Source organism: Onychomys torridus, chromosome 3, assembly GCF_903995425.1.
Source record: "Onychomys torridus chromosome 3, mOncTor1.1, whole genome shotgun sequence".
NCBI classification, from domain to species: domain Eukaryota; kingdom Metazoa; phylum Chordata; class Mammalia; order Rodentia; family Cricetidae; genus Onychomys; species Onychomys torridus.
The window spans coordinates 101008443-101035307 of record NC_050445.1 but is presented as its reverse complement, the minus strand read 5'-3'; the positions used below and the strand labels follow the sequence as shown (position 1 = coordinate 101035307).

The 26865-nt window shown below is 38.8% G+C and overlaps 1 protein-coding gene across 1 annotated transcript in view; it reads right to left on the bottom strand.

The window, feature by feature from the left end:
- Positions 1–26865, bottom strand: part of Grm7 (glutamate metabotropic receptor 7) — a 918190-nt gene that overhangs the window by 261358 nt on the left and 629967 nt on the right. Inside the window, exon 7 of the mRNA XM_036181053.1 lies at positions 19380–19519. Coding sequence (XP_036036946.1) covers positions 19380–19519 — 140 coding nt within the window. The remainder of the gene's footprint in view (positions 1–19379; positions 19520–26865) is intronic.

Genomic DNA, 26865 nt, shown 5'->3' with positions numbered 1-26865 from the left:
TTCTAGTTGGCTTGGAAAAGACTAAGACTACAATTTCATGTTTACTCAAAATTATGTCTATATGACATTTGGTGTGCTGAAGAAAGGAACATACCCGTGAGGGACACGTGAGCACAACTGATAAGCAAGGGAGGCTAAGTTCTCATTTGCTTCAGCATGGACACTGGTATTTTTTCCACATCAGTGACATCATCTTTTCTGTCACCTGGGAAAGGGAAGGTGCATGGTGTCATGCCAAAGGCTATGCTATTTACCATTAGTCACCAAAATCCCTTTTATAAACTCAAAGAAACTAATGTGTTCTAACGAATTGCCATATGATTTTTACCTTTTAATTGGAAGACTGAGGTTTTGGTGGGAGTGAGGAGGGAAATTAGAAATCTCATGGGAAATGGCTGGAAGAAGGGATATAGAATATTCAAATTAAGCTTCAAAATCTGAAAAAAGAAAAGATATTTTTCTTTGTGTTGATCACAGCAAAGAGAGAAACAAACAAACAAAAGACCCAAAACAACACAGACATGTATTTCAAAAAGAAATCATGAAAATGAGACAGGGAGCTTTCTAAAGCCATCCAGCTGGCAGAGAGTTCCTTCTTGAAGAAGTTATCTAGCACAGATAATGAAATCTCTTCCCTCGAGCTACATACCTATGTCTGCTTTGTTGAAAATAATGATTTTTGGAAAGTAATTAATCACCATGTATACATCTTGGAAGCCATCTGGCATCAGAGTCAAAAGGAGAAGTTTCAGGAATACACAGAACTAGGAAGGGCAAGAGACTAGTTGGTGCCTTCACAAACTCTGTCTGAAAAACACTTCCAGACAGCATCCTGTTACAACTGTCCAGGGTAACATGGAACTCTGAGGTTTAGGCAATTGTTGTGCTAGAGGCAGCCAGACATCTTGTTCCTTTGAGTGAATCCTTGAAATATAAGTTAGTGGTGTTCTGTCATCTCCAAACCTAATTGCAGTGTTTTCTCTGAAAGTAAAATTGTTCCAGAGGAGGTATCTGAGTTTTTGCCACCACACAACTTCATTTCCAAGTATTCATATGGTACCTAACTCTGTGATAGGTCCTTACAGGTACAGTGCTGTGGAGAATTTCCTGGGAGGGGTTAAAGAAGCAATATCAACATGGCTAGAGGATGACGTCTATCATCAAGGTTATGGAAGGAGGCAGTCTGGATGTGAGTGTGCATAGTAGGATAGAATCAGTCATATACATTAAAATGTATACAGAAGAGTCAGAGAGAAAGGTGCAGATGGAACACATGAGACAGAAAACAGATGTAGAGTGAAACAGGTAGTGAGGTAAGAGGAGAAGGCAGGAAGTGGGGACTGGTATCCATAACCATATGGCAGGATGGTACAGGGAATAGCATGATCCATTCATGTTTCAGAAAGCGTAGCAATATCGCTCAGGAGATTAGGTGGTCAGTAATGCACTTGTTGAGTTAGTATGAAGACCTGCAATCAATCCCCAAAATCAAGGTTAAAAAATCCAGACATGCTTATAATCCCAGCACTAGAGTAGCAGAGGCAAGCAGATCCCAGGGGCACTCCAGATAGCTAGCTTAGCAGAATTCTAGAGCAACAAGTTCAATGAGAAAATCTGTCTCAGAAAAGAAGGTAAATGGGGTAGATGGTGACTGATAAATACAAGGAAGGTTGACTTTTGGCCTCTACATGTATGTATGCACACACACACACACACACACACACACACACACACACATACATACATGTCCATATGCACAGCCATGCAGGCTTGCACATGCACATATAAATATGCATAAAGAAAAATAGCAAGAGCAATCAGGTCTGTCAATCACACAAGCTAATGTCCTGAGTACAATTTAGGTGATGATGGGTTGGGGAGTATTATTAGTCCCATTACATAGATATGTAGACTGCGGCAGTGAAGGGTAATGCAAGAGACAGATTTAGGAAGCAGCAAATTTACAGGCTCATACTGAACCAGTTTGCCTCACTCTATAGCCAAAGATTGAATAATTGTCCTGTGGTCACTGCACAAACCTGTTAGCATGGCTTTGCTACATTTCACTCTATCTTCAGAAAGGATAAGTAAGTTGGGAGAAGCAGATTTGACTGGATTGATCAATGGCAATTTTCTTTTGCAAAATGGTGCCACTGAGTATGATACCTTCTGATATTTTTAAAAACAAATTTAGATACAAAGCAGAGGTCTGTAAAAGACAGCATTTCAATGCTAGTCCCTGAATCTTGATGATTCAAGTTACCAAATGATCCCACACACTCTAGAGTGTAATAAGATGCTAGACGTTGAAAGCTGTGAGGCAGCTGTAAAATTGTCAATCCTTTAGCTACAGAGCTGTCAGGTAATGACTACAAAGCAAGTCAGTTTAGCTTCCTGCTCAAATCTCTTTTCAGCACTGCTGCCTCAAGTGGCAATGGTCCTCATTTGTGTAACAATAACAGTGATGAGAGAGAGAAGGAACTGTTGTTCCTGCCCCTTCTGTCACACTACTGACACCCTAATCAGGCACTGGTGATTGAATCCCAGATGGCTGGCATTTACAGCCAAGGTGATCTATACCATTAATGGAAAAAAGAATTAACTACCCAGAAATACACACACACACACACACACACACACACACACACACACACACACACACACCAGTCATGTAACTGACAATTTACTAACTTCGATGCTGGCTTCTTACATAAGCAGAAACGATTCAGGTCATTTCAAGAAGCCACATAGTGCTCTAGTGCATAGGCATCAATGTGTTAAAGCTTATGTGGAGAGCATGATTTCCAGTGGAAGGCATCACATTCCCAGCTAACACAGTGGCCCTCCAGTCTCATTCAGTCACCTTGAAGGCTCCATCACAGAATCACTACACACTCAGTCAAGAGCACATTTGCTATCAATGAGAAATTTAGACTTTATAATTTCCCCATTGCATCCTTTTTGCTGTTCTGACCTTGCTACTTCTTTCTTGCTGTCATCTCTGGGAAGGCTGTCGAGAGTGACTGAGAGTGTTTACCATGTGTAAATAGGAGAGTGCTAATTGAACAAGCCACATACAGTGTGTGTGAGGTTGGTCAGGCAGCTGTGCAAGCAAATACTTTTAAAATACAATGCATGTAGCTGTAAGATGCCTCCAAGGCCCTCTCCTATACCTCTCTATGTCTTGTCAGAACAGACAGGACAAAGGTTTCTCTTTGGGCTGCATAATCACCCAGTTGGGGATGTGTGAGCTTAACAATAGGAAATTTACTATACAGCTGTGAAATCATCATGGGCCATCACTCATTTCCATGAATAAAAAATAGATTTATGAATGTGCACAACTGGGAGATTGATATCCAGATGTTTGGATTTAGGGGTGGGTGAGTGTTACATAAGTTCCTTCCCTGAAGAAGATTTAAACAGCATCAACTTCTCCTTCAAGGTCCCAAGGTACAATTCTGACAGAGTTTTCTCTAGGGAAACAAATAGGTTTATTTGGTTTATTTATAGAACAGTGTTGCTGACCTTAATGCAGCCATATTAGAGGATCTGCCAGACCCAGCATAGATCATGAGTCTTCCATAGCCTCATGAATGAATTCCCCTTCCCTCACCCTTTGTAGCCTGTATAATTTTGGCTCCTCCATGAAGCCACATGCAATTTGGGCAGAACTGAATACTATTGGATAGGAGGGGGGACTGTACATTTGGGTGTGGGTCCCATGACCCTCCCCATCCCTCCTTCTGAGGGAATATCAACAGTCTACAAGCCCAGCTATGATGCTTTTTTTATAAACAGCACAGCTGAACTCATGAAGATGGCAGCAATTTTGCTCCAAGGATAGTCCTGTATGAGTGGGTTACATCTCACATTTCATTTGAGAAGTGACTTGTAGGTATCCAGATATATAAAAACACTAGACTTAAGTCCTTATCTGAAGGGATAGAGTAGGAATGGCATTTCCAATAAGAACTTCTGGAAACATAAACTCAGACTGCAGCCCACATTTGGGAAATGGATCTAGGGACTTAAAAAGAAGAAGGCTCTGGTAGCATCGGTTTTGGCTTTGGAAGTATTAGGAACTTAAGCATTAGGAACGATTATGAGGATCCCTAGCTCTGGAGTTGTTCCATTTTGGCTTTGAAAGTAGAGAGCTAATGGAATTTTATTAAATCCTGTGACATTTAAGTAAATATTTCCCCTGCATATGGCCAGAAATGGTGGCACCCAACACCTTGTTATGGTTCTAATGTGAAATGTCTCCCCAGATCCTCATGCATTTGAACAGTTGGTTCTCAGTGAAGATACTATCATGCTTATTTACAGAACTTTTGGGAATTGGGGTCTTGCTGGATGATTTAGGCAACTAACTGTGGCCTTGAGAGCAATAGCTCCTCTTTGGTTCTGGTTGAGGTTTTATTCTGCTTCTTGGTAAGTTCTTTATAGGTAGCAGCTGCCATAGGATTCAGCCACCATGGACCTAGCCTTCTGTCATGCCTTCCTTATCATGATATAACACATCTTCTGAGACATGGGCCAAGAGAACCTTTTTTTTTTCCAAGACAAGTTTTCTCTGAGTAAGAGCCCTAGGTGTCCTGGAGCATGCTTTGTAAACCATGCTAAACTTGAACTCACAACAATCTGCCTGCCTCTGCTGGGATTAAAGGTATGAGCCACTATGCCTGGATCAGCCCTTCTTCTCTTAAGCTGCTTGAGTCAGTTATTTGTTCAAAAACATGAAAAGGAACGAATACACAGTCCTACAGCCCTTCTCTAGTTAATATAGATCTCTATTTAGGTTTACTCTGTAACACCAGATGTATCTAGACTATACTAAAATATTTTGGTACAGTCATTCTCCCCAGAACAACTAACCTCTTAATAGTCAAAGAATCTCAAACTGTCAATACTCTAACTTGACTATTTTAAGGTATTTCCCACAGCAAGATAAAGCTACAAATAATTTTATCATTTGTTTTAGTAATTCCCTTGACTATCCACCTACATAAAGATTAAGTTACCCCACCCTTAGGAAAATAAGTATTTTTTTTAAAGAGTATCATTTAAGGACAATTAATTATTGAAACAGACAAAGAGACCTCTACTCAGAAATTTGCCTTTCCAAAGACTTATTTAAAAAACATTCTTGTTATGCTCATAAACTCAGAACTAAAGCTAAAGTATAACATATTTTCTCTACTTGTGATCAAGACACCTACACTGAAGGACAGTACTTAATCTAAAATCTAGGTCAGAAAGACAAGTAACTGTGTCCTCTCTTTCAGGAGGTGCTGCCACTGACTCTATGCAGGTGAGATTTTGTCTTAATGCACTGAGCAATGAACAATGAAAATGCCTCTGCCTTATCAACCTGGCTGTTGGGGCAGGGGCCTTTCAAAAGGGAGGGAAACAGTAGCATTCAATCCTCAAGCATGTTCTACAGCTTCAGTGTTCTTCATAGACCTAAGAACGTTCTAGCTTACCACTTTACCTAGGGTCCAAAGAGTTGGGGTTCCCCTGTAGCTATGTTTAGTATTTTAAGGACATGGCCATCTTTTTTTTAATTATTCTTTTTTCTTTCTTTCTTTCTTTCTTTCTTTTTTTTTTTTTTGCACTTGAATGCAATGGAAGAAAATTACTCAAGAATCTAGGGTCTTTTTTTTCTTTTTTTTTCATTGTTTAGGTATTTATTGCTTGTATATATGGTATATTGTTGTACTTTATTATTATTATTATTATTATTATTAGTAGTAGTAGTAGTAGTAGTAGTATATATTTGTGTTTTAATTCCACACATCAGACATGGGTTCCCGCATCCTCCCCCCTCCCGCCCCAAACCCACCCTCCCCCCATCCCCTCCCCTCCATTCCTCAATGGCTGTGGAGCCCCCAGCTGGATCAGGCCCTCTGGATAAGTGAGACAATTGAGTGGCTTGGACTGTTTGGGAGGCACCCAGGCTGTGGGACCCGGACCTGTCCTTAGTGCATGAGCTGGCTGTTTGGAACCTTGGGCTTACACAGGGACACTTTGCTCAACCTGGAAGGAGGGGACTGGACCTGCCTGTACTGAATCCACCAGGTTTAAATGAATCCCCAGGGGAGTCTTGAATCTAGGGTCTTAAATGGCATCAGAAACATTAACTGTGTTGAAGTGGATTGGGAAACACAATTTAGTATAGCCACATGATTATCACACTGTGCACAAGAGGAAACCATAGGATCAGAGAAAGTGCCATGAAAGAAGAGTGAAGAGCATCAGTTGCTTCCATTTTTTTTTTAAATAATTGGAGAATTTCATAGTTGCATACAATGAATTTTGTTCAAATGCACCCTTCCCCTTCATTCCTGTCCCTCCTCTACGCTGACTCTCTTCTTCCCAACTTTACATACTCTATTAGTTTTTTTTTTTAAGTAAACAAGTCCACTTAGAGTGAATGCATGTGTTTGATCCTCTGTTAGAGGATCTCTGAGGTCATAGGCCCTAATGGAGGACCTAATGCTATCCTACTAAATGGTCACAGTAATAAACTGTGACATCAGTTCTTATTTTTATACCCACAGGTTAGTGTACCTTCTCTATTTTGATCATATTTTATGGCTTTACATCTCACCTCTCTGGGAGTTCCATTCATTTGAGACACTGGGTTATGTCCTACATAGGGAGGCTATAAAATTTGGAGATCAACAGAACTATCTCCTGGAGCTCAGCTATGTTTCCTGTGGTGAGTTCACTCATAAACTTTTGGTCATGTTAATCTAAACTCCCAGACATGTGCCCTAAAGTCGAGAAGATCAAGTTTCTTTATTTCACTGGGTGTTTCCTCTTCTAGACATTCCACCAATGGGAAAAGAAAATATCTCAACTTGACATCCCTCATTTTCTCACAAAATTTCATATTTTTTATCTGCATCCACAACAAAAACAACTCTGTAAGTAAGAATGATGGAAATCAAATATAGATGAGCTAAACTTCCAGGAAAGTAAAGTCATTTGATATAGTAAGGGATGGCTGGAATGAAAATATCCCATGTCTCCATAAAGACATCCACTTTCCAGTTTCTGAAACCTTCAAACATCATATTACACAACAAGAGGGCCTTTGTAAATGAAATGAAGGTATAGACCTTACAAGTAAAGAGACAAACCTCAGTCACCCAGTTCCATCACATAGACCTTTCAAAATGTAAGTGTGATTTAGCATGAAACTTAAATGGTCTTATTAATAAAATGAAACCCGATGTCAGGTATTAGGGTGAAAGTTGGAAGATCAGAGAAGCAGAACAAGCCACAGCTTCCTCACCTTGCCAATTTCTCAGCTGATTCTTTTTCCTCAGACGGGAAGCCTCTGTGTCCTCATCCAGAATGAATCTCAGCTGAGCTGTTGCTCAAAAGCCTAAAAGCTTACCCAGGCCCAAAGCTTCTAGTTTCTGGTCTTCATGCCTTATATACTTTTCTGCTTTCTTCCATCACTCCCTGAGATTAAAGGCTCACTTTCTGGCATTAAAGGTGTGAGTCAACATGCTTGGCTGTATCTTGAATGCACAGAGATCCAGGTAGATCTCTGCCTCTGAAATGCTAGAATTAAAGGCGTGTGCTACCACTGCCTAACCTCTATGTTTAATATTATGGCTGTTCTGTCTCTGACCCCAGATAAGTTTATTAGAGTGCACAATATTTCAGGGAACACAATACCACCACAGTGTGAGATGGAAAATGAGTTGAAGAAATGTGCCAATAGGGGTTGACAAAATTTCTCAGTGGTTAGGCATGTATTGTAACTACAAATGACCCAAGTGACATTCCCAGTACACACATCGGACAGCTTACAACCACCTATAATTCAACCTCTGGGGTTCCAATGCCTTCTTCTGGCTCCCAAAACTCTGTCTGTACATGCACAGCCCCGCAGACACAAGCATGCATATACACATACTTGACACATGAAATATGCTGAAAGACAATAAAGCAAGAGAATCAGGATGCTTTCAAGAACCTGACCTGTCCTTGCTAGCTTTGGAGATAGAGGAAAGAGTCATACTCCAAGGTATCAGTGCTGCTTCTAGAATATGGATATAGCAGCCAGCAGAGACTCAAGGGCATCAGAGACAGAACTATAAGGAACTGAATTATTTCAGCCAAGTGAATAATCTATTGAGAGTCTCCTAAAAGCTCTGAAAAGGAGTGATATCTTGGTGATGTAAGGCTTTTAGTGTAGTGACAATGTTGGTGAGAATATTGACTTCTAGAAATTCAAGGTAATGAACCTGTGGCATTTTAAGCTTGGTTTACTTTTATTTTATGTGTAGGAATGTTTTGCCTGCATGCATGTCCATGAACCAAATACTTTCCAGGTACCATAAAGGTCAGAAGATGGCAAATCCATTGGTAATGGAGGTATTCACAGCATGAACTACAATGTGGAGTCTGGGAACAAAATCTAAGTCTTCTCTAAAAGCAGCAAGTGACCTTCAGCAGAGATACATCTTTTGAGCTCCAGAATCTGTGGTATTTTAAAACATCAGGGTTGTGTAGCTTAATTTTCTTGGATTGTGTTTTAATTGTAGATACAAAAAAAACAATATAAGAAATATAAACAAAAATCTCATATGCATTCTTAACATGGGGAGGTATTCTTAACTCATTTGCAAAGAAGCCATCCTAGGTAGTTAGATGACTTTAGTTTAAAAACATAAATGGATGGTGTCATACAGTGGACACAAGGTCCTCTTGCTCATAGATAGTGCTGAGAATCCAGAAAAGTTAAGCATGCATGCTGGTTTCTTCTACAGAGGGTTTGTGTAGACATGTTTTCCACACAGATGGTTGGGAATGGATGTTGTAAATAGCCTGGTGATTTGTGCTATCTGTAGGGCCACATCACACCTGAATCACCCAAGCTAAAATATTTATCCAAATTCTTCCTCCCTAGACCTTTATCTTGAACATTGCTTCTCAATCAATAGAACCATCTGTCCTGGCTAGTTTTATGTCATCTTGACACAAGCTAGAGTCCTCTGAAAAGAAGGAAACTAAGTTGAGAAAATGGTTTCATAAGAGCCAGCTGTAAGGTATTTTCTTAATTAGTGATTGATGGGGGACACCCCAGGTCATGGTGGCTGGTGTTAACACTGGGCTGGTGGTTCTAGTTCTATAAGGAAGCAGGCAGAGCAAAGCCATGGAATCAAGGCAGTAAGCATCACTCTTCCATGTCAGCTCCTGCCCTCCAGTTTTCTGTCCTGTTTGTGTTCTTGACCTGCTTCCTTCAATGATGGACTACAGGGTTATGGAAGTGTAAGCCAAATAAACCTTTCCTCACCAACTTGCTTTTGGTCATGGTGTTTCATTGCAGCAATAGAAACCCTAACTAAGATGCCATCCTTAGAGGAGATGTCACATGTACTTTATAGCTTGGTGACCTATATGCTATCTATATCTCTGAGACTACTTCAGATCCTAGGTCCTTAAGAACTCATCTTCATGGTAGATGTCATAAGTATTTTGCAAAGAGTTTGATATAATCATGCCTTAAGCTTTATTGTGCACATGGAATTGAGATAATTGCTACCAGGAAAATTTTTTCCAAAATTTATACTGTACTTAAATATGTCTAAAATAAATTGCCCAGTGTCAGACTCTAGAAGTTTGAACCAGCACCAGATAACTAAGTTGTGCTGAACTGAATTAAGATGTGTGTCCTGATAGGAGGTTCTGGGTCATTGTATCAAGAGAGGAAAAAAGATACTGGGATTCTAGCCCCATGACTGCAAAGAAAAAGCCCTATGGACTATGGGTTCAAAACCCCAAAATACGTGCCAAGTAAACCTCTTATTTCATAGAATGGTTAGCTCAGGTGTTTGGCTACAGGGAAAGGATGCTATTCATTAGTTTCCTTAAGCATCTAGTGGTAAAGATTGGGATAAAGGCTGACTCAGATAGGGCTTTCTGTAGGTATCCCTATACCTACATAACTCCTATACATTAACATAAAAAATAGTAAGATTGTTCTGCAAGTTTGAGCTTTCTGGGGGCAAAAGAGTCAGAGAGAGGGCACATAAATTTGTATTAATTCATTTTACAGTTTTAGATTGGTAATAACTAGGATAAGTTGCTGATAGAATAGCTGAGCTCTCTAAACCCATCGTTTATTTTCTTTTTCCACACATACTTTGCCAGAGTCTAAAGTGCAAATAGAATGAAATGCAACAATTTCCCTGCTGAGCCCAGAGTGTATTAATAAATATGAAGTGATTTGCTTGAATGCCTACCATGCAAACAAGAATTTATGGGGGTTCGGGGTTCTGTAATGCACATGTTTGTGGAGTCATATTCATAATTGCCAATACTATTAATCTTCTAGACACACATAAGAAAGAGCCCAGCCGTACACCATTGATTACAAGAAGAGATGCTGACAAATCAAGGAAAAAACTGTCTCTTTCATTTCCAACATGTTTTGTAATGGGCACAAAGATGTTTGCAAACAAAGCTACTATCTTCTGTGAAGGTATCTTTCTCTTAAGTACTGCAGTTATTGACCCTCTATAAAAAGTATTATTGCCCACTTATGGGTGTTTTGGGCCATTAACTCTATTGATAAATTATTGTTGATTTTCTAGAAGCCAATTTCCTGAGGCTATAAATAAAAAGTCAAGCATATGCTCAAGCCAAGCTAGTAGAAATAAGGCACTTTATACTTACAATCTACTTTGTGTGAATGAAACCGTATGCTTGTGTGAATCATGGGGATTCTGTGGAGGTAAGTATAGTCAGCTGGGTAACAGGTGGAAGAGAGTGATAGGGTCCATGGTAATAAGAGAACCCAAACCTGTCTAAAGCAAAAAGCTGTGATTTTGACCTAACCACCTTTGGCTGTGAAGGAATAAGGCATATTATTGCCACAGGTAATTTTTCAGAGAAGCCAAGAATATATACATCTGATTTTCAATAGAAGGCTAAGTCATTGATGTCCAGACATGCCTGCTATGTTCAGTTTGGGTTCTCATATTTGGTTAGCTGACAAGTGCAGAACGTTAACACTGGGGTGTTTTAACGTCTTTTACATTATTTCAGATCAGACACGCTGACAAATGGAAGCATCTCCTACCACTCAGGTGGCAAGTTAAATGGCATCCTTTCAGAGCGTGCCTCTTTGTTGAGGTTCAGAGAGCTCACAACTGGATAGGGGCCTAATTATGGACCAGATCTCTGTAGCCCTCAATTCTTTCTCGCTTCATTTGTCCTCTAAACAGCATGAGAGGGAAGATGGGAAAACAGGAGATACAATGGTGTACCATCTTTCCCTTATTAGGGATAGCAGAAGTACCCGATGTCTTCTGCACTTGAACTGATGTCTCAAGAGCAGTAATCCCATCTCATGTTCTCAAACAGCCACCAGCAAGTTTCCAGAAGTACAAGTCAATGGAAGCAAAACCCCATCCAATTATTTTCTCCACTTGCTTCTTTTCTTTCTGACTTATCATTTAAAGACCAAACCAGTATATCTTTGTGACCCAAAGTAGTTTACAGAACTAGAAGAGACTAGGAAACCTATATGGTAAACCAACTTCCTTTTCTTTTGAGACATGGCTAGCTATGTAGCCATGGCTGGCCTGTAATTCACTATGTAGACTAGACTGGCCTCAAATTGAACACAGATCCATCTGATTCTGCCTCCCAAGTGCTGTGATTAAAGGTGTGCACAACCTCCTCAGCTGTAAATCAAGTTTTTAAATAATTTAACTGAATTACGCAGAATTCCTGACTAGAGTTGAAGTTTGGGTTAGTCTTGTCACTGGGATGCTAAATTAAAATTAATATGCTCCATAATTTATATAAAACAATAGTTTTCATCTCCCCATTCAAATCATATTTACTTAGCTATATCTATGTGCTAAGTTCTCAGGCAAATACTAAATTATAAGGAAAATTTATTAGTTTAGCACTAGAAATTAACCTTTTGAAGAATTATAGATCATGTGAGGAACTATCACTGCTCCATTATTATTGTTATTGTTGCTACAGTGGCTAAGAAGTGCTGAATATTTACTATGTTTCAAGTATGTTACATGTATTTAATTCAGTGACTGTAATTCTGATTTAAAGCTACTAACAATAGAACTGAGATTCATATCCATCTAGCAGTTTACTGTCTGTTGTCTGGCATGCTCCTCTGAAATGCAGCACCCGTCCAACTTGAACTATTACCTTCAACATGCAAGAGGAGGCTCATGAACCTCAGGTGATAAGCAGAAAGTGACCAAAATGTCACATGTACAGTAGGACAAAAATGTGGAAGAGTTTTGACAAATTGGACATTGGCGCAGCCCTTACTTTGGTCTGTCCTAGACTCCCTTTGTGGGCTGAGTAAACCTGTATGTTGTGTCTACCCAGGAAGAGTCTGTTATACAATACCTCCAAAGATTGCAGACCTAATTACTGACAAATAACACTGTAAGTTAAATGAAATAACTATTAATAATGACAAGCAAAAAGCTGAGTTCATTAAATTAGTTTTCAAACCGAGGCTGAAGAAGTGCTAGATTTTTTCTTGATTTTTTAAAAAATTTTCATGTCTATGTACACCTGAGTACAGTGACTATGAAGACCAGAAGAAGATGATGGATCCTCTGCAGCTGGAGTTACAGTCAGTTGTGAGCCATGTGACCTTAGTGCTCAGAGCTGAACTTAGGTCCTCTGCAAGCAACAAATGCTTCACCCCTGAAGTACTATATTTGGATAATATACATATTTTTCTTTCTGCCAATATTGGAATAAGTATGGCTATTGCCCTATGTCAATCAATTACATTGTAAATTGAGGGTGATTATATTTTTAATAACTATTATACTGTTGTAATTATCAAAAAATAGGGTGATTATAGGTAGGTAGAAGTAAGTATTGATTTGAGATGCCTAATTTTAATAAATAGTTTGGGAAATCAACTATTCACATGTCTTTAAATGTCTGCAACAGTTAAAATTTTAATGAATGTGAAAGATTAGTATTTAACACAATTAAAATTTTAGATATTAATTTTTAATTAATGCCATGAAAACTTCTGCCCAACAAAGTGAGTTTGACTTTTATTTTTCTTTTGCATTCTCACCCTAACTATGTCTAGACTTATTTTTCTTTTTTCTTTTTCTTTAGTTCTAATGATGGACCCCATGTCCTTGAGCATACTACTGAAGAATTCTACCATTAAGGTACATCTATCCCATTAATTTAAAATTAATCAATCAATTAATTAATGCATGTGACCTGTGCCAATGAAAGTGCTTGTGGAGGACAGAGGACTGCTCTCAGGTTGGTTCTCGTCTATCTCTTTGCAGGGTCTAGTACATTGAACTCATGATATCAGCTGTTCCCCTCATTACCTCCCCAGTGTAAAAGCAGGTACCTCTACTAGCGGTACCATATCACTGACCCAGACCCTTCATATTTTAAAACACGATCTGACAGTGTAGATTAGTCTGGCCTAGAATTCTCGAATATCCTGCCTTTTATCCTCAAGTATTGGGGCTACTGGTGTTTCTTGCTACACTCTGATTATTGTTTCTTTGTTCATTACAATGGTGGGTAAGATTGTAGGTGAATCCTATCTTACTTAAATTCTTCTTCCAACGTGATGATAACAGAAGACCCCAGAAAGCATTCAAACAGCTTCAAGGGAAGGGCTTCCTGATACTCAAACAGTGTGACACAGATCTGGTTTCTCAGAGTGTTGGCTCCTCTTCCCTGGAAATTATACATTGTAACCTCAAACACAAGGTCCCTGAGCTCCTGAGAGTATGTTTCCTTACTATATGTAGAAATAGCAAGTTGATTACCCAAGCAGGGCAGTATCCATGCAGCAGTTTTTCTAAGGACAGCCTTGGCTAAAAGTCCCTCAGCATCACCATGGACACACTATCTAACTTACATTGCGTCTGTTCCTGTCATGGTAACTGGAAACCATTCATAAAGAAATGGAGGCTAACGGTGCTGAAAAACATTCTATCTTCACTCTTCATGGATTTATATATTAACTGACAAAAATCACAATACTTAGCATATTAACACACATAAAATATGACCTCAACCTGGATTCAATTCTTGGAGTTTTGAATATCCAAATATTAATTATAAATTCAATACAATGGAAATTATAGAAAGAGCTAAAACCCCTATTATCCTTAGGGTGTCCTCAAGTTATTCTGCTGTAGCAAAGAACAGGTAACCTTATGATAACTTGAATCATTTACACAAGGCTTAGCAAGATTCCCCTGGCCTCATCTCTAAGAGAAGCAAATCTCTGGCAATTTGCCCATTAAGACTAGTATTAAAGGTGTCTGGAGAGATGGCTTAGTGGTTAGGAGGGGGAATAGTGCTTCTAAAGCACTCTGGCCTAGTTACAGTATGGTCTATGCCTCCAGTTCCAGGAGATCTAATCCTCCTTTTTTTTTTCTTCTCTGGTACATGTATTCACACTCATGCATATACCAAATAAAAAATAGTAAATCTTAAAAAGAAAACAACAACAAAATTTAATGTCCTGAATTTCAGCTATTTGCATGATTAACAGTTTGGGCATACCTGAATTTTCTACTAATTCCAGATAAAGTAAAGATGACATTTTAAAAGAAAATCACTTTTAAGAACCAGAAGAACATGATTCCAGGGTGGAGTTGGCAGCTGTCCCTTGGTTATCTCCTCCCCACTGCTAACATTACAGAATGCATATGCCTATTAAAGTGAATATATTCAAGCCAAAAACAATCACTATTGTTTCTATAACAAATAGCCCACACAGTGCTTCAAATATAGGCATAGAAAAGATTTAAGCACACACATTCCATTTCTTTCTTTTTTCTGACATCTACTTCAATTTTGAAATCAAACTACATTACTCATTCCCAAGCATTTTTTTTCTCATCTCTTTCAAGGATAATACTACTGACCCTTCAAGATACTGATCAAATAAAACATTTGATAGGTTTCCTTAAGCCAATAGCTATATGTCCTAAAATGTGTGATGCATATTATAATCTCCTCATTACATTCTGTGCTCTCAGAACACAGAAACCCACACCAGCTCATCTTAGTGTCCTCATGGGTTGTCATTGCCTGGCCCAGAATTTGTCCCTTCTTTCTTCCACAGTTACTTCATGTAATCTCTTGACAGTACAATAGAAACACGAGTAATTGAGTCAAGTTCATTTCTGTAGTAATTTTCAAATGGCCAAGTGAACAATTTATTTGTTCCTAATTCCTTTTCACAGAATTTTGTTGTTGTTCATGTAGAAATGCTCTAGCATCATTCCACATAGTCATCTCCTATTAAGATATAGGAAAATAAAGTCTTGGAGCTACAATGCTGGTAGGAAGGGCACACGAGATGTTCTGTAATAGATGGCACACTGCTAGGCTTCCACATTCATGAAGATCACATCCTGAAAGCTAGGCAGCCTGGTCTGCAGCACTGGGATGCTGAAAACTGAAAACTGCATTGGCTCAGAAACTAATTTGCAATTACTGACCTCAGAGGAAGTACTCCTAAAAATTTCATTTGTTAGAAAAGATGCAGCTAGGGATTGAAAAAGCACCCTTGAGTCTTTGTAAATGAGAAGTAGAACCATTACTTCAAATGCTTTGTTTTGTTCCACTGAAAAGAAGAAAGTGAACTAACAGAAATGCTTGCTCAAATTCCACTCTAGCAGTTAAAAAAAATAGAATCACAGGAGGCATCACAAAAGGGACAACACAGACTAATTGATGTTACTCAGGAGACTAGCCACCAGATGGGACATGTGGACCATAGCTCTGAATCTCCAGGTGTGCAAGATGAGGTTCAGTGTGGGGACTGGAATTACTTTTTATTATTATCACTTGCCTGAAATGATTAAATTCACTTTAACAATAAAAGGTTTGCACACAGTGACCTGCTATCCAGACCACTTAACTCAGTGGCCATGTCATTTGAATCTACCATCTGTCAAAAAGTCATTCCTGTCAAATTGGCCTTCATGCCTCAGTCATCCATTCTTATACTTCCTATGCAACCCAAGAGTTAACTAAGACATCCATATGAGATTTGGTTTACCAACTCGCACCCTAGCACACTACCATTAGTGTCATAAAATGTAATAAAAATGCTCATTTAATGCCAGGTCAGAGATTGCTGATTTTCCTCCCAGAGTCAAACAAATATCCCAAGCATGTAGTCCACTCAATTCTCCAGGCATATTGGATATACAATTTTAGACTTGGTTCTGTATGGAGTACTAGAAAAGAATGGTATCATTTTCAAGGAGATATTCAAGGCTTGGGGGAGTCCTTCTTGTTCTCTATTTCTTTCCTAGTGAATTTTCAGGCCATTTACAGATTAGTAATGGGCACATTTTTTGTTTGGCTGTACCTCCATACCCTTCTCGATGCCCATCTCACTCTTACAGCTCTAGGACGTCCCATATATTTAAAAATTCCAAATAATTGTAATTCTTGATTTCATTCCCCTCACTCTTAGCATCTGGTCTCTTCTAAAGTACTGTCAGAAGCCACAAAGCCCTTCAAGTAATACACATCTACCACACACTCAGCTTCATTTCTGTGGTCAAATAGAGCTTTCAGGGAAGGCTTCAGGCAAGGATTCTCAAAGGATCATCCACACTCCCTGTGGACATTTTTAGAAAGGCAAACATTTGGTTCTGCATAAACTTCAGATATAATGCATCAAACTCAGGGGATGGGCCACACTTTCTAGATTTAATGAGCCTCCAGAGGGCTCTGGTGAACAGTGAAGTTTGAGGATGGCTTAGCTATGTCCCCTCAGCTATCTTCTGTGAATCTCAAAGTGATGTTTATTTTTAATATTTTAAAATAAACTAAAAATATACTTTTTTATTTTGTTTCTATGTATTCACATCTTTGCTTAATTTTAAGTAGATTTTAAATTATCTGAGAAAAAAAGTAAGCAGTTTTCCCATGGTGTGCAAGGAACTGCATTAATATGACTGCATGTTAGTCCCGTACCTCTTAGGACTTCTCCCTTATTTTCTAGTGGCTCACTATCTCTGACTAAGCCTTTGGGTCTGCCACCACCCATATTTTCCACATTAGTGGATATCCATTCCTTGGACCCCTCTCTTTCCATTTCCCCTATCCCGTTTCCTGTCATCTTTCAACTACACATTGTAATTCCTGCATGCATGTTTGTTCAATAGTGTGCCTATATCTGTATGCTAGGTGGTCAGTTGTGTGAGATATGAGTTTTCATTTGTTTATTTCCACTGTGTACCTACCTACTGCCTCTCATGGTACCTATCATAGGAAGGATATCTAAGAAACAAAACAATAACAACTTGCTGAATGGCCATTTGCAGACAATTCTTATGAGGGATGAATTCAAATAAAACAAAATGAGCTTGTTTAAGGACGCCAAGATTATACTGTAGTCGGTAAGAGCCAGGTGAGAATTCTTATGTACATAGAAAAGTCACACCTGCTAGAAACTTAACATTGTGCTGAAGTGTATACTGATAAACATTAATAAACCAATTTAATTTCCTCTCCTAGGCACAATCATAATTTCTGCATAAGCCATAATGCTATAAGTCTTAACTATTTGCCTTTAATCTTGGATGGCTGCATTTGTACCACAGGGATACCAAAAAAGGACAGTTAAGCAGGCCACACTGTTTTATTTCTGATTCTGATATTGATTCTGATTCTGATTATTGTTTAGGTTACTGAGACAAGAATCTCACTATCATAGCCTGGGCTGGCCTCAGACTGTCTGGCCTCTGGTCTCAATTTCCCAAATTCTGGAATCACAAACTTGATTCTAGCCTTTTATCACTAAATCCTGGATTTACCTTCCAAGATACTTTTTCCCTTTTGCTTTTATTTTTCTGTTTTTGAATACACATTTAGTGTATCTTGGATTTGGCATAATTTCAACTGCTTCCCTGGTTTTGGTCCTTAGTCATGCTTGGCACATGCTAACTGGCTCCATCATTATTAGACACTAGATCCCTGCTATTTGGATGGTAGTCCTCAAGGGATGGAGAGCAGCCAAGGGTAAGTCAAGTCATCACAGAGCAAGGTATGAGTGAAATAACTGGCCAGCAGTGCTTTTACCAATTCCTAAATCCAGCAGCCTTTCCTCCTCCTCCTCCTCTTCCTCCTCTTCCTCCTCCTCCTCCTCCTCCTCTTCCTCCTCCTTTTCCTCCTCCTCCTTCTTCTTGAAACAATCAAACACACTCCACATTTTCACTTCAAGTTGTCTAGTATTTTTATTTCTGACTGTGAGTTTCCTACACACTTTTGACCTCTCTTCCTGGATGATCACATTTGTGCTACTCATGACACATAAAGAGGCACACCTTGGGTGTGTCAGCCTCTATTTCATTAATTACTACAGTACCCCCTGAGGTACAGACTAGGGAAGGATTCAGACATAATTTCCCCCTTTTAATGAGATAGAGAATGGATTATCTGGGATGATGACTATGTGATCAACTTTAGGTATCAACATGACTGGACTACAAGATACTCACATATTCAGCCAAATATAATTCTGTGGATACATTCAAAGATGTTTCTAGATTAATTCAATATCTGATCTGAGTCAGAAACTGAGTAAAGCAAATGTTCACTGCCCACCCCATCCCCAAACTTTCATGTGTCTCAGCCAACCCAGTCAAGGACCAAAGAGGATATAAAGATGGTGTAAGAGAGAATATGATCTGTCTTTAAGTGGGACATTGCAAAGTACATAGCTACTCAATTAAGGTCACAGTCTATTGAAAGATAGAAAGGCTACACAAAGGTGTTACCATAGGGCAATAGTTTAGGAAGCAGAAATTTAAAACAGAATGGCAGCAAAACCATTCAAAAATTTTATTACTATCAAGTGAGAAAGAGAGAGGTAACAATAACTTTCACAAAGAAGCTTTAAAGTTGTTACCAGATAACTCATTATAAATATGAGTAAGAGTCAATGAAGGGTTTCATAGAAGTAAAGACTAGTATACAAACTCAATGCCAGGTCCTCAACATGGCTCAGCAGGTAAAGGCATTTGCTACCACTCTTACAGACTTGAATTTGATCTCAGAAACTCATGGTAGAAAGAGAGAGTTGACACTTACAAGTTGTCATCTGACCTCCACATGCATGCATTCCCTCAGCCAAACCCAACGCACATAGTTCTCTCATCAAAGTATTTAGTGCATGAAAATGGATACCAGCCCCCCCCCCCCCCCATGAAGCCTGGAACAAGTTGCAAGTTCCTTTTCTATGTGCATAAACACATAAACAGGAAACAAACATCTATTTGACCAAATTAATACCCCAATTATTATTATACCAGGGAAAGAAAGGAACAGTCAGAACTCACATTGAGCTGAAGTTCATCTGTCCACTGACCAATGAGACGATAACCAGGGTTGGTGGTGTTTGTTGTCTGGTACTGGAAGATATCATAACGCCCAGGAGCATCTCCATTTTTGTTAAACATCACTGGGGTGCCAGCGCTACCTGAAGGAGACAATAAAAAGACCGGAATTAAGCAGTATTCCTTCCATTTCCTAGGTGATAAAGTTAGGAGCTAACCCTTTTGGTAATAAGATGGCCTCTAATGTCCCCTTCACCTCATGGAAGTTCATTTCTACAGCTTGCGCACTGTGATTACAGGATGTTCGAAGACAACCCATTTCTTCCTTTGAATGGCCCTATTCTTGATCTTTCTGGAGATTTTCTTCTAAACCTTTCTCCTTCTAAGCAAATAAATTCATGTATTAATTTTCAGGGACAAAAATATGTGTTTTTTTTTTAATTTTTAATTTTTTTGGTTTTTTGACACAGGGTTTCACTGTGTAGCTTTGTGCCTTTCCTGGAACTCACTTGGAAGCCCAGGCTGGCCTCGAACTCACAGAGATCCACCTGCCTCTGCCTCGTGAGTGCTGGAATTACAGGCATGCCCCACCACTACCCAGCAAAAAAAATATGTTTTAACACAATACTGTTGCTAACTGTGATTGCAGTGCTCATGATGGCAATGGCTATTTTCGTTTCCACTTAACACTAAATTGCAGTTAATAAAAAATAAGCTCAAAAATAGTAATTCTTAAAATTGATACATCATTACAAATAAGTGAAATAATTCACTTAAAGTGTATTTCTGCCCTGACTGAATTTAAAATATTTCTACCTATCTCAAAAAACCAAAAAAGAAAATTTGTGTTATTTCTAATTCATAGAGAGCAAGTAGGAAATGCCCAGCAGTATGCCTAGAAGACATTCCATAGACTTTACTTTCTTATTCAAGTCATTATGGAGGACATGGGAATGGAGGGGAAGGGCTGTTCTATTATATACATGTTTCATGTTTATGCACATATGCAAGTGAGCTTGTAAAAGTGTGTCATGTTCTGGTGTCTATAACTACTGTGCTATTGGAGACTGAGACAGAAGGATTACCAGGGCTTGCTGGTTGCCAGTCTGGGTCCAGTTTCAGAAAGAAACTATTTCTCAAAGGAATGTGAGTGACAAGGCTGTGAGTGATAAGGCTGTGAGTGATAGAGGGCATCTGATTAGAAAAATGAATACCCAATACCAAGAACAAACCCACATCCAGAAAGAGAGACTGCACATTAGGTATAAGAGCCATATGAAGTGTGTCATATTGCTGAATGATACAACATCACAGCTAGGACAAAGGGACATCTAAGGTGCATAAACTTTCTATAGTTACCGATTACAGATTTTATGATAGGGCAAACTATCAGAAAAAGAAATCATAGCTTGTGATGGGATAAGTAATGGTCCTAATATGTCTATTCTGTAATGTTCTTTATGATGTAACAGAGTTCAGGACCATAACATGGAGAGAATCTCCTCTATAACATGAGTTGACTCAATGTTCTCACATCAGTCTACATAAAAGAAAGACAAGTAGAGCCAAGGGCAGTGTGTGTGTGTGTGTGTGTGTGTGTGTGTGTGTTTGTGTGTCGCGCACGCACCTTATTAAAAAAAACACAGGAGTGATTAGAGACACGCATTACCACTGGAATAGATTTCGGAATCTATGAAATGGAAGGAAATGAATTTTCCTTCAGTCTGCAGAAGGACCCCCGACTTGTCATCACCATTATAGGGGTCCTGGGAAACCTATAGTGGTCTTCCATGTTGCACACCTATAAGGTAATGCATGCTGTAATGGCTAACTTGTTGATAACCTTGACAACCTGGGAAGAGGGAAGCTCAACTGAGAATGTATTTCATCAGACTGGCCTGTGAGCATGTCCTCAGTCATTTTCTTGATGGTTAATTAATATACGAGGTACCATCACTAGACAGGTATGTCTACCCTGTATAAGAAGGATAGTTGAATGTGAGCCAGAAAGCAAGCCATTAAACAGTATTCCTAAGTGGTAGCCTCTGCTTTACTTCCTGCCTCTAGACTTATGCCTTGATCCCTTGCTCTGGAGTCCTTCTGTGATGTTCTGTGACCTATAGGCTGAAACAAACCTTTTCTTCCTCTAAGCTGTTTTTCTTTTCTTTCTTTGTTTTCCCGCATGGTGGTTATCACAGCAACAGAAAGCCATAGTAAGGCACATGTGTGTATATTGTTTAAGACATTATCCTGTGGTTATATTTAGAGAAGGTGGGGGGTGATCATGTAGGAATTCAAAACACAGCTGGAGGACACAGAACACCAAATTTCCTCATCTTACAGGTAAGAAGCTGCTTAAGTTCAGGTAGGAAAGGTTTCTTCTCAGTGATTCAGATAATTCAACCAGAAAACTTAGATCATTAAACCACAATAATACTTAGTAACTGGCTTTTGAATCTTTTTGAATCTTTAGGATAGATTCATATTACAGGTTGATCTATCAGTCTCTTTATGAATTTAGCAAGTTATTTTCTTTTAGCCAACCATCTGTCAGTAGGGACGCCTTTCCATAGAGTTACAGTGAGTGCTGAGTGCAATAACCTAACTGGATGACTCCTGCCTGTGCCACCACTTAACAGTCACTCCATAGAAATGCTTCTAAAATTAGATTTGTGCATGTGTGTGCTTGTGTGACAACATGCCACATGTGTACAGGTGTATGTGGAAACTAGATGAGGGGGTTGGGTCCGTTGGAGCTGGAGTTTCAGGCAGTTGTGAGCCACCCAATATGGGTTCTAGAAACTGACCTCAGCTCCCCTGCAAGAGCAATCAGCACTTGTAACTGCTGAGCCATATCTCCAGTCCTTTAATAACTTTGAATAGTTTTTATTTTGTCAGTTTATTTACCTACTAAATGGAGACCAGAAACAACACATGGCTCCAGTTAGCCAAGCTGAAGCTTTTTTAATGCACTTGTGTTGCTCTTCAGAGATCCAATTAGAATTTTCCCATTTGTAGAAACATTTTCTATTTACCAAAGAGGAGTGTAGAGCCCACAGTGGGAATGGACACTAGAAGTCTGTGAACACTGCTTTGTTTCCACTAATTTGAGTCAATGGTTGGATTGTTTGTGGCCAAAGGAACCATTTCAATTTGCTTCTTCTATATGTTGCCAAGACATAATCACCAGAGACTGTAAAAAACACTTCATCACCACGATTCTTTTTTAAAATATTCTTTGAAATTGTAATACAATCATGTCATTTCCCCTTCTCTTTCTTCCCTTAGCTCCTCTCATGCACCCCAACTTGCTGTCTAATTCATAGACTCCCCCCATGCTTTATTGCACTTCATTGTTACAAATAGTCTTCCATGTCACACAAAGCTTCCCACAATGAGAGGGAAACAAGCAGCAGTAAGACATGACTACTGATGTGATAGAGACGTTTTAACAACTGTGTCCTGCTCTTAGCAAATATTCCAGGTATGTAAGGACAAGAGATGAAATGTGATGTTGCATGTCATTAGGGAGAAATGAGAATCCTATTACTGTGCTACAAGGCATGTTATTCAGATGTCCAGTCTTTTCTCTCACTTGGGGTGCTCAGACTCATATTGTGCTCTGCTCTAAATACTCCATTTTCTATTCATTAAATTACATGGCTAGAGCCTTTCATACTTTTTGAGAGGAGAAAGAAAGTATGTCTGAGGCCCAGAGCCCCAAACAATCTCATGTTCAACCACTCATTCTTCCTCAGGACAGGACACATGGCCTTATCTTTCTCTTATTTTTCAAAATCTTTGTGAAGGAAAATGATTCTTGTCATGCCTTTTCCATTCCTATTAAAGTTCATGTTAAAAATTATAGCAGAGGAGATGAATACTTTATCTAAATGATGATTTCTAATAGTGTATTGTGTAGCTTTGACCTTCTGAATGCATTCTTTAATGAAATGGGCTTATTATTCCTAAGGTGTTTTTCCCCCTGACAGTCCCCTTTAGCAGTACCTACCCCTGGACTTACTAAAAGGAAAAACAGGCAGTGTGTTCAATGGACTTTGTGAACAGAAAAACAAACAAACAAACAAACAAACAAACAAACAAAAGTCCAGAGAAGAGGAAAGAAGCTATCAAAGAGAAGGTGCTTGTTCACAGAGATCCTGTAAGGTGTGAGGACCAGAATGCAGAATCACCAAGTAAAAGAAAAGGGGCTACCAGTCAAGATGGACAGCATTATAACTTATGAAACCATGGTCACAGAAAGGAGGACTGATCCCGAATTACCCTTCAGAACATTCTCAAGACCCTGGAGTTATATATTTTATTTTTAAATTGTGTGTTGGCCATACAGGCAGACCAAGAGAGAATGAGAGAGAGAGAGAGAGAGAGAGAGAGAGAGAGAGAGAGAGAGAGAGAGAGAGAGAGAAGAGAGAGAGAGAGAATATTTACATATATGAGTGGAGGTCCTCATAGAAGCCTTGGACCTGGAGTTATAGGTAATTGTGAGCCATCCAACCCTTGTGTTGGGAACCAGACTGAGGTCCTCCGAAAGAGCAGTGTGGACTCTTACCTGCTGAGGCATGCCTCTGGTCCCCACAAGAACTCTATTGGTTATAGGTTCATAGCCATAGGCAACCATGAGTAGATCTTATAGTAGGATATTAGGAGGGTAAGGAGAATGAGCATCATAACATAGGGAACATAACGAAGGGCTTGAAGGAAATTCTGTTCCAATGGGAGAAAAGGAGTTTCACTTTTGCCAGGAGTTACAAATCAAAAAGGCAAAAATATGAAATTATCTTAAGCTTGTCCACAACTACAAGTATTGGTGCATATGTGCGGTGCTTCAAGGCCACAGCACACCATCATTTCTTATCAACTTCATCTAGAGCTTGAACTGTAGTGGAGTATCAGAGAGGAAGAAAGAGAGAAGGAGGGAGGGAGGGAGAGAGAGAGAGAGAGAGAGAGAGAGAGAGAGAGAGAGACAGAGAGAGACAGAGAGAGAGACAGAGAGAGACAGACAGAGAGAGAGACAGAGAAAGACAGAGAAATAATAAACACTAGAGGATCTGTGATCTAACAGGTAGCAGGTAACAGAGAACAGATGATGAATTAGAGAATGTAGCCAAGTCTAAAATGTGTAGTGATTTCAGTGTGTGACAGAAACTGTTTTTCTTCCAGAACAGAGAAGCTTTAAGGATCCTGATGCCCAAATGACAAAACTATTTTCTGCATCAAAGCATTTACCCAAAAGGTTTTCTCTTCTCATTTCTGTTTGTCATGCAGAACCAGGATTTCTAAACTAATTCATGTTCTGTTAATCTTTCTGCTCAACAGGCCATCCTAAACCATACTGCTGGAGCCAAGAAGAACATGGATTCTACATTTTGGCCAGGCCAGTGGAGATACTGGTTTTTTGATTCATTGCATCAGCAAAGCCAATTGGAATTATATGTATAAAAACATATACTGGCTGTCATGGAAACCTCGGCTTTAAATGTGGCCAGACCACTTAATTACCTTTACTTGTGAGGGTGGTATCTCGCTTTTCTTCCAGCTTGGTAGTTTAAGGTTTTTTGTTTACAGTGCAAATATGTCAAGAAGCCCACTCAGCATTCAACTTCAATTTATACTTTAGATATTCCATAATATCCTTTCAAACTAGTTACAAACAGATTCAGATAAAGTGAATATGGATCTCACCTCTCTAGAGAGGAAAGTAAAAATATTTTAGATGTTGTGATTTTACAATATCCACTGGACCCTCCATTTCTTTCCTAGGAATCAGTAAGTATAACTATAGGCATATTACTGATTAAATTTGGTAATTACATAGTTATCATTTTAGAATTTTCTATCACAAATTGTTTAAAGTTATATTAGGACATATTTCCATTTAGATCTATTAGTCAGCAAAGAGATAACTAGAATGCATTTTACTCAGGTCTCTGCATGTATTTGTGATGTAGGAATAGGTGACCAGGAAGGAAAATCTTTGAATTAGCTCCCAACCCATCCCCATTTGCAGCAAGAGGATACCCACTTGGAGAAGCTGTGGTCATACTCCAGACACTATTATCAGTAAGTAAAACAGTATTTTCTTGAATGTGAAGGTCAGAATTATTGAGTTGTACCCAATCAGTCTAAAAAAAATTTCCTAGGGGTAAATAGACTTTCTTACCAAAGTCTCTAGAGAAGTGCAATCACACTTAATAAGAAATATAAGTCAAAATCCTAACTATGCACAAGGAAGCCTGAACTCTTTTAAGAAGACTGGAAAAATATGTGAATTATAGACTGCTCCCTGCCATTTGGTAGTTGTTAAGTGGAATCCAGATAGTTTCTCTTCTTTGCGCATTTATTTATTTACCTAAAATGAGGAAAGTAAATCAGAAAAAGAATATATTTCTACAAGGAGTTCTGATTCTTTGGGCTGAAAATGATATTCCTAATAAGATCTAGTTCTGGGTATTCTTGTTTATTCTGAAATGCCATCTTGGACCTCTAGATAGACAGATGTAAACAGCATGAACCATATATGCATATATTCATGTATAATTTTTATACCTATTTGCACATATATATGTTCAAATTCATGTTGATATGATATCTGAAATTTTAATCATACACAATTTCTATTAATTTACTGCCATAACTGAATATATTTCTTATTATATATAATACATTTAATAATATCTCAGTCCTATTTCATGCAAAAGCTAGTATCAGAATTATCAACACCCCAAATGCATATTTACTAGCTGTTATGATTTATTTTATTGTTTGTTTGTTTTTATCAACTGACCCAAGGTAGAGTTATCTGGGAAAAAGGAAATTCTATTGAGAAAGTTCCTCTATTGCATTGCCTGTAGGCAATCCCATAGAGCATTTTCTTGATTAGTGATAAGTGATAGAAAGGACCCTGCACACTGGGGGTGGTGCCACCTAGGGGCAAGTGTTCTGAGTTTTATAAGAAAGCAAACTGAGCAAGCTATGGGGAATTGGCCAGTAAGCAGGTTCCTACATAGTCTCTGCTTCGGTTCTTGCTTCGAGATTCCTGCTTTGAGTTCCTGCCTTGACTTCCTTCTATAATGGATTGTCTTGTGAAATATAGTCTAAATAAACCCTCTCCACTCCAAGTTTATTTTGTTCATGGTGCTTTATCATAGCAACAGAAACCCTAATTAAGACACTAGATGTGTAAAATGCCTGAATATGGCAATGTTTGTCTCTAGCCTTTTATAGTCAGGTATTGTTTCCCTGAGTTAATTGTACACATGTTTTCCTTCTTAGTGTGTTTATTGTTACTATGGTGGTAATTTGTGATATAGGTAGAATTATTTGTTACAAGATCTATTGCATGTTACATTACTCATACATTGCGTTTTAATTGACTCAAGTTTTATTATGAGAAGCATCAAGACATGTAAGACTCAGACTATAGGAAAAGTATTATTGTCTGTCATGTCTTCTTCATTATTTACTCATT